Raw genomic sequence first — 15355 nt, forward strand, 5'->3', positions numbered from 1 at the left:
TATCTACGTACTTTAGCTTTTTACCGATAGATAGCGTTGCTCTATTTTTTAAATAACTTCTGCTAATGTTGTACTTTGACGTTTGTCACGTGATACTGTTTACATTGACTTTAGAAGCAAGAAACAACAATATGAAATATATTTATGGTGCACGTGTCAGAAATTATAATAAAACAAATTTTTTTGGGTAAAATTTTATTATACCTACTATATAACAAAACATACATCACAATACCACTTAAATATGTAAATTAAACTTGAGCACATGTATTATCTATGCAAACCGTACATCTTATATCGATATTAAAAAAAAATAGTCAACAGTTTAAAAACAACCTGAATCTCAGACGACAGAAAATATTAGATTCTTAAAATTCATATTCAAGTACCGATTTTTCGCTGCCTATCATATTTCTCGTTTGCAATGGCCATTTCGGTTAATTTAGAAATAATTAATTTCCTATTTTTATATTATATGAGCAGTATTTTTATCGTTATACCAGTATAAATTTATTGTAAGACGGTACGTGCGCATTAAGTAAAAAATAATACAAAAAATTAAAAATTAAATGGTACCCTAAAAACATTTAAACAAGAGGCAAGTTGCTAATATAAATAAAGCGTTCGAAACCGATCAAATTTGAGTTTTACTGGTTATAAATGGATAATTAGAAATCTTTTTGTGATTGGTTTCATTACCGAATTATCTGATGAATAAAATTTGTCACTTTTACTTAATTTAATCCGTTTTCAACCCCTCTTCGCTCTCAATACAACTAAACTAATCGTTAAAAATAAGATTATCCAAACTATAGTAGCGATAAATCCGTAGTATACGTCGGGTTCTACTATGGACCATCCTCTTGTCATCATAGACCTCAACGACGTCGTAGCTAAGGTCAGAGGTAGAAAAGTAGATATGTATCTGAGAATTGTAGGCATACCTTCTATCGGCCATATGACGCCGCTAAGTAATAAAGTTGGATAAAAACTACCCAAAGCTAATTGAATTGCGTTTCGTTCGAGTTCACATATCGCGGATATCACGAAACCGAAACACATTCCGCATAGTCCTTGAAGAATAGTAATGAAAACTACAGTTATAATATCACCCCTACATTCTACTTGGAACACGAGAATCATAAAGATTAAAACTAGAGCCGTTTGTCCGCACATCACAACGAATTGTGTTATAACGTGAGAGAAGAGTATCTCGCCTGGAGTTACACCTAAAATACAAAAAATCGATAATAAAATTAAATAATAAAAACTCATTTTTTAATTATATAAATATGTTACCTGCCACCCACGATCTATCCAATAATCCTTCCATTCTTTCAATAATCAAAGCGGACGACGTTAACGCCACAGCCAAAAAGAAAACGATTCTGCGAATTAAAAAAAAATAATTATCATTTATGAGACTATAATATGTAGTGATTTGTGTGACTCAAGTTGTAAATAAGAAAATAAATTGCAGATTACTTACGTTAAAATAACACCGGGCGCTACGAAATCTGTAAAAGACGGTTGATTCGATCCGTAGATCGGTTCCTTAAACGAAATCGGTATTTCTGCCAATTGTTCATTATAATCACAATCTCTAAATATGTCTTTCGTGAAATTTTGGAATGATAATTGAAGATCCCTTTGAAGAATTATACCGATTTGTTGATCTGCGAATATTTTCAATGTTAAAATTTACCGAAATCCCTTTTATATATAATTTAAATTCTTACTAGACATGTCCAACCAGACTCTGACTTCGCTTTGGTCCAACGTTTCCTCATCGGCGTCTTTTCCTAAAGCCATTCTAGCTACCAAAGCGTCGGTAAAGTTCTCGGTGAAGTATAAAGCTCCCCATGCATCCCCCATCCTAACGGCATCTTTAGCTTCTTCCGGCGTTCGATAATATTGTTTGATTATTGTCGATGAGTTTATTGCGTCTATATATCGACAACTTAAATTAGAAAATGAACATTTCCGTTCCCAATTACATTCCTATAAAAGTAAAAATGTCGTGATACCAACAAACTCATTCCACCACAAACTATTCTTTTTACCTGATAGGTCAAATTAGTATAATTCTTTTCGTGATTAACGATAGCTAGCTTGAGTCCTTTGGGATCTCCTCCGATAGCCAAACAGAAGAGAATAACTTGCATCACAGGTAAGGCAAAAATGAACAGCATCACCCCTACGTTCCTCCACATTCTTAAAAAGTTTTTCTGAAGGAGAGCTCGAATTTTTCCGGTTGTCGTAAATTCGGAACAATGTCCACAATCGTCGCACGCTTCTTTAATACCTTGAGTTGCAGAGGGAGTTCTCGCTCCCTAAAAAAATAAATTCCATTAAATAATCGAACAAAATATTTTCAACTAATCTCACATCTACGTGCCCGTTCGAATCGGTAACTAAAACTTCTTTACTTTGATGGAAGTTCAATCCTACTACACCGCTTTCTTCAGTCACCGATATGGCTTCTTTTTTCGACCAATTTAATGTAGCCAAACTAATGTTATTCGCCATATTCTGTTCTTCGTTATCCGTTGCTCCTACTTGAACTTGTTTTCTGGACAATTTCAAAAATACATCTTCTAATGAAGTACATTGATACATAGTTAATAAAACTTGCGGAGATTCTTCCGCCAAAAGTCGACCGCTTCTCATTAGGCCAATCTACAACAAAAAAAAAATATTTTTAACAATATTCTAATTAGAAGTTTTCTCATCGTGTTATTTACCGTATGTGCTTGTCGAGCCTCTTCTATATAATGTGTAGTAATTATAACAGTTTTATTACCATCTTTCGTAATATGTACAAGGTGATTCCATATACTTTGTCTAAGCAAAGGATCCACACCTACCGTTGGTTCGTCAAGGATTAAAAGTTCAGGATCGTGCATTAAAGCTACTGCGAATGATACTCTCCGTTGTTGACCACCACTGACAAATAAAAGTTAATATTATATAAATATAAACAACGATTTAGTGTATAGTTGAATATAAGGAACAATAATTATTTAGTTTGTAAAATCTGGGTATCTATAATGATAAAATAAAATTTACAAACTATTCAAAATTAAAAACACGCAACCAGTAATAATAAAATACTACTTCAATCGCCGGGATAGTAGGCAACACAAAATACATCGATAGAACGTAACTCAATCAGTTAAAGGTATTGAGTTATATTTTTATAAATCTACTCACCTAAGATTTTTAACCATCCGATTTTGACTAGGTAAATCCAAAAAGTTGAGTAGAAACTGCAGTCTTTCATAAATTTCCTTGGATTCCATACCGAAGATCCATCCGAAGTACATCATAGTTTCTTTGATCGTGAATTCTCCGTAGAGCGCGATTTCTTGTGGCATGTATCCGACTCGTTTACCAGGTACACCCGAACCTCTTGTACCTTAAAATTAACATCTATATACGAGGTGTTTATGAGAATATAAATTTCTGAATTGACATATTGACACCAACCTGAATGGGAATTTGATATCTGCATTACTTACAGAGTTTGTTTATCAATGGTAATGTAACTACTTTTCCGAATTAATACAATTATTAGCAGGGGCTGGTTGTATAAGAAAACTGTAAAAAATATTACCTGGTTTTCCTCCCAAAACCCAAATTTCCCCCGTATTCAATCGTCTCCGTCCGACAATACAGGAAAGAAGCGTCGTTTTACCACAACCTGATGCTCCTAATAAACCATATCTGAAATATAGAAATGTGCAAATTAATTATATTACAATTATATATATATATATATATATATATATATATATATATAAATCGGAAATAATTTGTTTTTTATTCATTGTTAATATCGTTATATCGATTTTTCAATTCATAATCATCTTCTCCTACACTGCGTTCCTTTGACATTCATTCTTTCAAGATGTCTAAACCACTATGTTAATTTAATTACCTACGAAAAATATTTTTTCTACGCCCATGTCTGTAAACGTCAAAAATCGCACTGTCAATGACATTTGACAATAACATGCACGTAATGAGATTTCATAACATAATGCGTTTTGAGAATAAAACTTAAGCTTTTTAAATTACAATCATATTATTTACGTAAAACTTTATTTGGTCTATTTACACAAATTTAGTCAATTAAAAAACTTTTAGCATTAGCGAGATATATTTAGGATTGAAAGAGTGATGCCCCTAAATGTAGGCAGCACATTATGCATGCTACGAATGGGCGGCGGTAGGATTTCTCTATTTCTGATCGAGACGGAATTTCTTTGTCATAAGTCTGATTTGAGTAACAATTTAGTGTCGATACTAGTATAGTTTTTTAAAAAGTCATTTTTGAAGCTCTCGCTAGATTTTATATAATACTTCCACATGTATATGTTACTTTTGGTAAGTATTTGGCTGATTTTTATCTCTTTTATCCTTTGGGCGATAAATAACCGACGGAAAGTAAACACATTAAATAATTATTTTGAAACATTACCTATTTTAATATCTTCGCAGAAGAAATATTAAATTTAAGTCAAATATTTGCAACAGGAGAAGTATTTGAATAAACAACTATAAAATTTTTAATTACGAAAATGAGATTTTCTGTGAATTAGTTTAGAAACCGTGTCAAATCATATACTTATGGTGCGTGAATACATAATTCAAATTTAGTTCCGCCGCGCCGTTTAAAACACCGAATTAATAAATTCCATTTTGATATCAGACGAAAAATTTCATAAATACCCAATACTCACATAGTTCCCTTGCCAACGGTCATGTTCAAGTCACTAAGTACATTATTTGGTTTCTTTTTGGAGCCGTAGTGTTTGTAGGCGTGTCGAACACTGACTGCGTTCTGTCTCCTATTCCATATTGTTGAGTGTTGATGCACTAATGGGGGTCTTTCGACATTAACACCAACTAAATCAGGCCCTGGAGCTTGTGGTTCTACCCGATCGCCCATTGTCGCACTTTCACTGTAACAAATAATAAAAAATATTATTTTAACTTTTCGAATAAATTTGCTGCTGCGGAATATTTCACATAACCTAATAATCGAAAGCCTCTATTTCTTCTCTAACAATAATTCGCACACCTTTTTGTTATTATTATCTGAAAGGACTTTTTAGATAAGATATAACAAAATAACAAACATTGATTGTGTTAATTTAATTGACTTCTGATTGTCATATTCATTGTAGTATCATATCATCTATACACTATATACATATATTACAGGAAACGTTTCGATTCCTTTAATTATTGAAATCAATAGGAACAGGATGCTATGACATTAATTTTTTGTAACAAAACGTATTTTACCTTCTTAACTGATCTTATAAGTTTTCATACCCCCCGTTATGGAGACTCTAATATCTAATTGTGGATTATTCTTGTTCAACAACAATAGAAGCATGTTCGAGTTGCTATAAATATACTAAAGTTCAACACAATGGTTTTAAAAATGATTTAATGTACAAAAACCATAAATGTAATACTCCTAAATGGACAGTTGCTATGGGAACAACTTCTCTCTCTTTCGGGACAATTTATCTATACTGCGCATGCTTGAGAATGCGCAGAACCGAGCTGAAATTTCTGAGGATAGAGAAATAGTTGTAATTCTGTTTTACTTCTACTTATAGAAACTGTTCATAATAATTGGATTATTGCGTATATTACAAAAACTTTATCGGTTCAAAATTCCACTTGATGCGAAAATTAGAAGATATTAAAAAAAAAAAAACTGACTTGCAATTTAATGATGGCGAAATAAACAGTTGTTACGCAATCATATAGAAATATCGATTTTATTATATTAAGTATATTTTAATGATCGGCTATTATTTGTAAATTCTACTATAGCATAATAATTTTTTTATATAATTATATAATACCATACGGTCACTTATTATATCAATAGTGTCAATAATAAAAAAATAAAAATATTCTGCAAATTAACTGAAATAAAATTGCGATGTCACGTTGAAATAAAAAAATGTTTACCATTAATTTGGTAATTGCGAAATAGTTTTTAAGAAATATATAGTTAAAAACGGAATTGTTCTCGTTTCTTTTAAAAAATAACAAGACCTCTTAACATGATGCAATACAACGTGCAACAAATTGCATGCAAATCTCTGTAAACAGTAAAAGTAAACAAAAACCTAACCTCAAATTTTATCTAATATTTTGTACCTAGCTTAACGATGAAAATAACAAAGTTTTACAAAAGTTATCTGATCTGCTAAGCCAAAAGTAACTAGATTGAAACTTGTACGCAATAAAAATTGCACAAAACCGATGTCATTTGCCTCTTAGACATTTTCGTCTTGAATCCCTTGTCCAATTTAGTTCTATTATTCTATAACCATTTTTTAGGTAGCATGCACAGTTAATTTTGATTCTATTTGTATCCATTTCATCAACTTCTAATATTATGGAATGCGAATTTCGACTTTACTCTTCGAACGAATCACCAAGTAGTAACATTTTCTAGAAATTTCTAGACGCGACGTCGTTGGCCCAGTCCTGTCGAAAAGTTCAAACCAAAGTGCCTGATTGGCTTTTTCAAGGACAAGAATTATTAGTTGCATACTTTTTAATTAATTATTTGGCAACGAATTTTTCAACAAAATTCGTTCGATTCGGATGACTTTACGCTGCTACAATTCAGTTCAGTAATACAACGATTTCAAGATAAATGTAATTAAACATAGAATAAATAACGTTGTTGTTTCTATTCGTAAATAGATGGAGTTCCAATTCTATACAATTATATACAGAATTTTGTCTAAAAATCGACGCGAAAAAAAAAATATAGAGATGAAATTAACAGTTTAAAAAATCATACAAAATAAAAAAAAAATATCGTATCGATTGACATTGTATTAGTTAACGATGTTGCTTTTTAAGTAGGTCACCTGTCCTAGATTTAATCTAGACACGAATTGAATTGCGTGTACGATGTTTATTAAACAATTTGCCGGACGATTATATTATTGTTAGTATTTTTATTTCTATATTTCGTTGTAGCGAACAGGAAATGACTACTAATCGTCTTCTCCGAACTATTTTTGAATATTATTTATTGGTGTAATATTCAAATAATGTACTACAGATATTTCAAACAAAATGTGAAAGAAATAACCAATAGAACCCGTAGAAAAATTCTCGAAACTATTTACAATGAAAGTATACGTTAATTAATTTTTGATTTCGCAGTAGAAAAATAAAACAAAGCGTCTTCTAAAACCACTTTAATCTAACAGCGTTTCATGTAATTAATTGTTTGTCATGATGCTTTATATTCGATTTATAATTCTTGATTTATTTAATGGATAATGAAGTAAATGAGGAATCAATACCAATGAATAAACTAACAATGTACTTGTATATCCTGGAAAATATAATACACAATAATTAAGCTAATTAGCATCGAGTACCTGTCATATTAGTTTCCATGTTAATTTTATACTAAAAATAACTAAAGTGTGTTAACGAAACATTTGTACTTTGGAGCTGTCGTAAAAAAATGATTACAATTTAGTAGAATTTGTTCACGTAGAAACATGTTACAGGGTGTTTATAAAGTAATCTGATACGGTATTCGATTGTAAGACGAAAAATTCTTATAAACGGTTCGATAAGTCCTTTCAATATTGAGGTGTTGGATTATTTTTTATAAACAAACATTCTTATAGACAATATGTTTGTCCTTGGTGACGTTTTCAAAAGGAATAAAATGAAAATACGTGGCTTTTGAGATATTAATTCTAATTACCGTATGATTTATGAAAAATAACTCAAACAAAAACTTTTTTATGACACTTATTTCGGTATAGAGCCAACATTGATCACGAGACAAAAAAGGATATTTGCCATTACAAAAATCGTATTCACGTTCGTCAGATTTTGTAGTTTAATTTGTATGTTGAGAGAACGTTTATGAAACTTTCATTCATTATTTGCAGTTTTACGAAAAATCCGTTCACAAACTTCATGAAAATGTACCAAGTTTCATCATTATTCTATCCTATAAAACCACGAGATTGCCGATACTTCAAACCGCAAAACATTATTATATTGGTACAAAATTCTATATTTTCCGTTCATTGACTCTTGAACTCTTAAGATGTGAATAAATTCGCAATCAGGTTATCGATTGATAAACAATACACATATTGGAAAAATATATGATAATAAAAAAATTTTATCATTTGATTTTAGAAAACGAAAGTATGTCTCTTGTAAATCCGTATCAAATCCAATGTCTCCCGCACATAAATAATCTTTACATGATAATAATTTTAACTCGCTTAACAGCAGCAAGAGAATATAATTTTTAGGTCTTCGTGTATATATTCTCGATTGCAAAATATGCAAATTTAATTATTAAACGTGAAATTATACTCCGTTGAAAGTTTCGAAACAAATCTGTCAATGTCAAATATTAAAGACTGTCACTCATTGACAGACATGCGAGTGGGTGCGTTCTCAAAATATAGCCTTTTTTCGCGTCATCGAACTATTAGATTACTTTTGATCATTTTGAGAAAACTATAGATATAATCTAAATTTGTATAGACTCGATATTGGTATTATTGATTTATATTCAGAAATAACAAATTTATGAAAAAATATTAAAAGACAAAGACTTTCTTGATATGGGTAGTGGACAAAAGTGGAATCATTTATTATTAAATTGTCTCATATTTACTTTCTGCGATGAAGTTTTTAAAAAATATCGACCCGAATATTTCTTGTAAAAGAAGTTGGCAACCCTATGTACGCGCCCTAAAAAAAAGACCATCAAAATGATAGTGTTGTCAGTGTATATAATAAAAATCGATAAGAAAAACTAACCGATTGCTCGAGGAAATTAATATTTGAAATAATGGATTTGTACCAAATTATAGCTTCGTAAGGTATCGTTGTTTATCATGAATTCAACTTCTTAAATTCGACATTTAAATAAGTTTGAATATAACGACAAAGAAGTCTTTTCTACATTTTAAATTAGCAGTGAAAATAATAGAATCATCATCCTTGGATATTATTTATGTTATTGACGTGACGTTCATAGTGTCGATTTATTATTATGCAGGCTATTCGTATATAACACTCCTTATATTGTTATGGCACTTATTAAAATTTTAAACACACTTGATAACAAATTTTAATGTAATCAAGAGTTTCCACATCTTATAATCCAAATATATTATTACTTTCCTTCGGAATATTGAATATAGAGATGGGAATGTAAGTTATGGAAAAGTTTACTTTTTGAATAATAAATGTTAATCAGTTTTGTTATATTGCAATCGATACTTGTAGGCTATCAGCTATTATTGAAATTGAATCTAGTCTATTATGTGTAACATCGTTTGTTTTATTACAAATATCCATTTCATTTTCATCTGGTGTTTATTGTTTTATTCATTTTTTAGTTAATATTATACAAACAACTCATTCTGCACTTCCAGGATCCATTGGTTGTTGTAACTTTTTCTTTCCATGATGCCATTTTCATATTTTGTAATGCCAAACAACTGGAGGAACACTGAGGGGATCAGAACTTTTTAGATTAGATTCAGATTAAAAAGTTATTGTAATCAAACTGACAAAACTGTTATTATTTTGCTTTAACTGAAAGTAGAATTTATGTATTTCTCCAATTTTGGTACTTACATGCTTACTGCCGTACTATAAATACCCAACAATCTGAACACAACATTCATAAAGTTTTTCCAAGATAACATGGAAATTGACAAATAAAAATAAAACACTATTAACTAAAATCCAGTTGACCACCCGTCCTCAGCTACATGACAACGGCAACTGTGACTGCCCGATAATACAAATTAATTATCTACTTTACAACAAAATGTAATTGATGTCACTTGTAGTGCTAGGAAGTAATCGAATATATTAATGATAGTCTAGATGATTATAATTGTTTTTTAAACGTCACCGTTGTTTTTTAATTTTTTTTCTCGTACTAAACTTTGGAGTTGTAGCCGAATAAAAATAGAAGCGGCGCGTTCCGACGCAAACTCAATTAAATTTTTTGTATTAATGATAATTTTAGAGCTGCGGTGACGTTAACTGAATAATAAAAAATCGACGACACGCGTAAAATATTCAGGAAATAAAATAACATGTTTAGTTATCTAATATCGATTCCTAGTATACCGGGCGACCTAAACATATTTGAGTATCTCTTACAACAAGAAGTTCGATCGATTTTTATGAATGAATTATATTGAATATCAGTTTGAATGCTTATTTATACCGAAAACAAAATATTTAAGGTTATAATTCAAACTAAATTTTGTGAAGTAGTTAATAAAACCAAAAATTAATGATTGTATATAAAATTCAATATCGATAAACTTTTTTTTGTATTTGTATTAAGGATTTTTAGTGGGTTCGGTTCTTAAAGTTATATATAAATGACATTGTATTTAATAAATGCATAATTTAAGTAGATGCTTCCGAATCTGTCAGCAGAAGGAGACTTATCCTTGACATCAATCCCAAGTTTCACTTCGTAATTTTATTATTATGCAATGCGACTGATTTAATTCATATTTAACGATTCCCGATACAAAATTTATTAAAACAAAATTCGTTCGTACTTATTGAGATGAAATCAAAAATGTTTATTGGACGTTTTTTGATTGATTATTTGGAATTTTGTCCGTCCACTTCGGTATATACAAACTTATCTTTGTAAAACGCCAAAATTTAATGATTAAAGTACAAAGTTTCGAAAAAAAACTTTATCTATAGACACTCGATGTAACAATCAATCAAATATATAACAAATTTTGAAAAAACTACTCCAAATTTGTATAAATTTTATCAATAATTTGAGATTCACTCGATATATCGAATATTTTATTTTCCGTTATTTTTTATTGTTAACAACGAATTTAAAATCAACTATTTTTGCGGGATTTTTTTTCGAAAAACGATAAACCGAGATGGTAACGAATGATTTGATGACGTCAAAACTAAAAAACTTGATAAATTTCAATATTAGTCACAGTTATATTGAATTTTGAATATATTTTTCTAATTAGGAGTGACGCACGGGGAAAACCTGACGATTTGAGTAAAAACACGTTTTTCGTTAACGAAAAGTTTGTGAATAGAAACAAATTTAATATAAACTACTATCGAATTAACGATTCTATTTGAACGTATGTTTAAAATGTACAATTTATACTAAAAACTAGAAAAATATTAATTCGTAATAAATTACCGAAATTCCCGAACGAATATAAACCAATAATAAAAATTGAAATGTTGTTTTTTTGGGTCAAGTGCGTTTACTCATATTTCAAAGTGTTTTTATGAATTATTCAACATTTTATTGACCAAAAATTTGTATCGACGAGATCGACTTTCGAAAATTACTGTGAAATTGGTCGTAGGACAGTTTCTCGTTTGTTTTTTGAATTTGTGGCTACAATTTTAAATTTTTTATTCATACTCACCGATTCGTAAAAGATGAAATAGTCAACAGAACAATACACGGTCAAATAACTTTTAAATCCAAAGTAGTACGTAGGTAATTTTTGAAATAACCAAAAAACCGCTTCATTTCTACATAAATATGTCTCTTCGATATTGCATTTTTTAAAAATACCTACATAATAATTAATAAATCAGAATAACATTGATTAGAGATTAAAAAAAAATGTTTGTTATTAATTTGTTATTGTAAATAACGTGTTAAGTAAACAAACCGTTGCGTCATTATTTTTCTTTGGCGGACGAAAATTGATTTAATCGGTGGATATTTTACAAAAAAATTGTTTCACTTGAAATTTAATGTATTTTTAACGTACCAGATTTAAATGGAACAAAAAAATTCGTGGTGATACGTGGTAGGTACTGCAGTTTGATCAAAATTTAATTAACAATTATCAGAAAATATAATTTCCATTAAATTTATAAATAAAAATCGTCGTAATGACTTCTGTATTAATGGTAATTATTTATTGAATGATGAATGGGAAAAGTGTAAATAACCTTGTGCATTTTTTTTAATGAATACTATTACAATTACTGGTAGTAATAATTTGCATTACAAATCATTCGTTCGATATTTTTTTTTTATTTGTTCGAAGCAACCAAAACTGCGAAAGAAGAAAAAATTATGTCGTCGATTATTAGAATTTTCCAAATTCTAATTTAGCAACGGGTGTCTATCCATAGAACAGCTGTTGTATTATATACAGTGTGTCCACGTAATTCGTCTGCATATGGGACATAACTTTTTTATTATTAATTTTACGAAAAAAAGTTATTCTTTATAAAAAGTTCTAACTGGTCCAAAACCTAATAATCAATCATCAGATGTTAAAGTTTTCAAGTCGTATACGAGGTTTGTCGAAAAATGTGAGTATTGCTCAATATCGAAAATTGTTATAAAGAAAAGACGTTTAGAATTAAAAATAGCTTTCAAATTGTTTATTTACATTGAAAAAATACAATGTCTCTTCGATTAAGTTGGCACATTAATGCATTGCACTTATTAATTATAAATTTGATTAAACAATTCTAAATAAACTTTTTAAAAACTATTATCATAAATTAATGATGCATTAATGTGCAAATTTAAATTTCCAACGTAATCGCCGAGAAAATTGTCAAAAAAAAGCCACTTTAGAGCAAAAATCACATTTTTCGACAAACCTCGTATACGACTGAAAAACTTTAACATCTTATGATTGAATATTAGGTTTCGGATCACGTACGACTTTTTATAAAGAATAACTTTTTTTCGTAAAATTAATAATGAAAAAGTTATGTCCCATATGCCGCCAACTTACGTGGACACACTGTATACTCATACATATATTGCAAGATATAAGATCATACTTACGTAATCAACATTGTTCTTATGACGTATTATTCTATAGTCGCTATTATTTTTAGTAAAATTCTCGTAAACTTTCACCGATCACTTATTATTACACATCGTAGCTACTTGAAATGATTAACTTTATACTGAAAAAGAAAAAAAAAAACATACGTGGTAATGCTTTACACAACTTTAAACTACTCTAGTACAATGCAGAGTTTTCTCAAAGTTTTAGTTACGACTATTATTGTTGTTATACAGGGTGTCTAGGAATTCAATGCTAATTGTTTATATGTATATATCAAACCTAACCTAACCTAACAAATTATACAGTGGATTTAAGTTAATCACACAAGAAAATTCTGCATTTATCTTTCGAATTCGAGGTATTACTATAAACAGAATTTATCTACTCTAACACGTTCCACGCTATTTAATAAAATTATTAATACCATAATATGTTTTAAACGATTCTAAGATGTAAATTGACAGACAGAATACCAGACATACTTTAACAAACTATTTAAATTTGCGTCAAGTGTCGTTGATCAATTACTAGTAAAAAAATATTCATATTTAATTCATGTATTTTATAAAGGTAAATACCTCGTATATATATACTCCGTTTTTCATCTAACGCCTTTAATTTTATAGTCAATCTAATGATTGTTGAGCGCCGCGTCATCACTGTAACGATACGGTTCAATTTCGCCGAGTTTTTTTACCAGTGGCGGCGGTGGAAAAGTTTAAACACTAAATATTATTAATTAAGATATTTATTGAGGGAGAGCGAATACGTGTATCGGGGGATAAGAGAATCTCCATTGGCTAGCTGTGCACGGAAATATGTCTCTGAATATTTTACAAACAGTAAACCATTTCATCTACACAAAGCTTACGCTTTGATTTTTGACTAAAATCCGGAAGACACGAAGCGATTTCTACATGTATTTTTTTCACGAAAATATTGCAGCGTGTCTGATATGAAATTTGACACGAAAACATAGCGGGCATTTTTGCATGGAAATTATTTAGAAAATTTCGTGGACAAGAGAACAAGTCTCCAATTTGTTGTGTAAATTAACAAAGCATACTTGTTTATATGCTGTTAAAATTACAAAAATATCATGCTAGGGCAAAACTTTATTCATAATAATACATTTACTTACTTTAATAATAATATTCACACTTTCTAATATTAATACACTGTGAATTTTTTTTCTCAATTAAAAATACATTCTCTGTAACACAAAGGAACGTCTATGGCGAGAACAGTACCGTCTGACAAAAGCTCAGACAAACTCACATCCACTTTCTTTGTCTAACGCATAGCATGCGAGAAAGGAGGCGATTTCCGAAGACGTTCGTTCCTATTTCGGTTTGATAAACTCGTGCGCGTGCAATAAAGACAGTAGATTATAACACGTCTGTGATAAATTCAATTAGTGATGACGCAGCGTTCAACAATCTTTAGATTGACTATAAGATTTTGAGCTGATAAATTTTATTTTTAACAGACGATATAAAAAGAAATCGTTTAGGGGTATGTCTTAAATCAATTATTAAGGATACAAATCGAGAAAAAAATTAAGTTGGAATTTATTTAATTAAGATTCACGGGCCGAAAGTATTTCAATTTCTCAAAAATCGAATTACCAGCCACTATTAACGTATTTTTATTTTCGTCAGAAATAATTAATTAATTGTAAAGACAAACAATTATTTACTAGATAATTATGCAAAATATTAATATCGCTCGAGGTAATTATTTTAATTGAATAAATACATTGTTTTTCAGGTCGTATAAAATCAGAAAAACATCGCGTATAATATTTGCCTGTACCCCTTCGTCGAATATGCTTTTTAAGTAAAGTAGTCGACCTCGTCGGTGGTCAAGAGTCTGTGCGATCGTGACAGAAGTAGTATCCAACATTGTACGTTGTAGTTAGGTCAAGGGAAATAGCAGCAACAGCAAAAAAGTAGATTCATATGTATAAATTGAGAAGTCCTCGAAGCGTTTGACGAAATATTCATAAGTTACGATTCAATTAATGTAGATATGTTAATTAGATACGGAGAGAGAAAGTAACAGAGCCGATTTAGGGAATGAAAACCTGTTTTTACAACACTAAACTTTATTCGATAATATTTTACTATATTAGTATTCAATCGACGTAGTTTACCAAAAATTACAAAACATTCGACCGCCACAGACGAACAAAACGAACGGTCGGACGAAGTGTTTTATCGATTATTAATTAATTTTAAAATACGTGAAAGATATACACGTCGACATTTTCCATCCGAATTACATAAAAAAAAAATAAAAAATAAAAATTATCTAACCGAAACCGGTTATTTATAAAACTGGACAAGGAATTATGTCATTGGAAAGCTCTCACTTTCTATGAATGTGTAACACTTTGTAAAATGAACTTGTAACACTTTACCACTGCACCAGCTTGGTAATAGATTTGAAATTACCGA

General features: G+C 30.0%; 1 protein-coding gene and 1 long non-coding RNA gene across 10 annotated transcripts in view; one reads left to right on the plus strand and one right to left on the minus strand.

The window, feature by feature from the left end:
- Nucleotides 1–165: 165 nt before the first annotated feature.
- The window catches only part of LOC130450077 (ABC transporter G family member 20), a 38114-nt gene continuing 22924 nt past the window's right edge, over nucleotides 166–15355 (minus strand). For 4 of the 9 annotated variants that reach the window (XM_056788255.1, XM_056788259.1, XM_056788262.1 and 1 more), the window contains exons 2-11: nucleotides 4746–4967; nucleotides 3617–3726; nucleotides 3214–3418; nucleotides 2745–2946; nucleotides 2389–2679; nucleotides 2064–2333; nucleotides 1740–2001; nucleotides 1490–1676; nucleotides 1300–1388; nucleotides 166–1229 (exon numbers count right to left, since the gene is read on the minus strand). In XM_056788255.1, the coding sequence (XP_056644233.1) occupies nucleotides 751–1229; nucleotides 1300–1388; nucleotides 1490–1676; nucleotides 1740–2001; nucleotides 2064–2333; nucleotides 2389–2679; nucleotides 2745–2946; nucleotides 3214–3418; nucleotides 3617–3726; nucleotides 4746–4967 (2317 nt within the window). In that variant the 3' untranslated portion in view covers nucleotides 166–750. Of the gene's footprint in view, nucleotides 1230–1299; nucleotides 1389–1489; nucleotides 1677–1739; nucleotides 2002–2063; nucleotides 2334–2388; nucleotides 2680–2744; nucleotides 2947–3213; nucleotides 3419–3616; nucleotides 3727–4745; nucleotides 4968–5313; nucleotides 5452–9681; nucleotides 10066–11495; nucleotides 11516–12889; nucleotides 13015–15355 lie in introns of those variants that run through there. The other 5 variants (XM_056788257.1, XM_056788258.1, XM_056788263.1 and 2 more) reach the window with 4 other exon arrangements.
- On the plus strand, nucleotides 6902–12441 carry LOC130450090 (uncharacterized). The gene is made up of 2 exons (XR_008910535.1): nucleotides 6902–8918; nucleotides 9441–12441. It is a non-coding gene; the product is annotated as an uncharacterized LOC130450090 (long non-coding RNA).

The sequence above is a fragment of the Diorhabda sublineata genome, chromosome 11 (genome assembly GCF_026230105.1).
Source record: "Diorhabda sublineata isolate icDioSubl1.1 chromosome 11, icDioSubl1.1, whole genome shotgun sequence".
Taxonomy (NCBI): Eukaryota; Metazoa; Arthropoda; class Insecta; order Coleoptera; family Chrysomelidae; genus Diorhabda; species Diorhabda sublineata.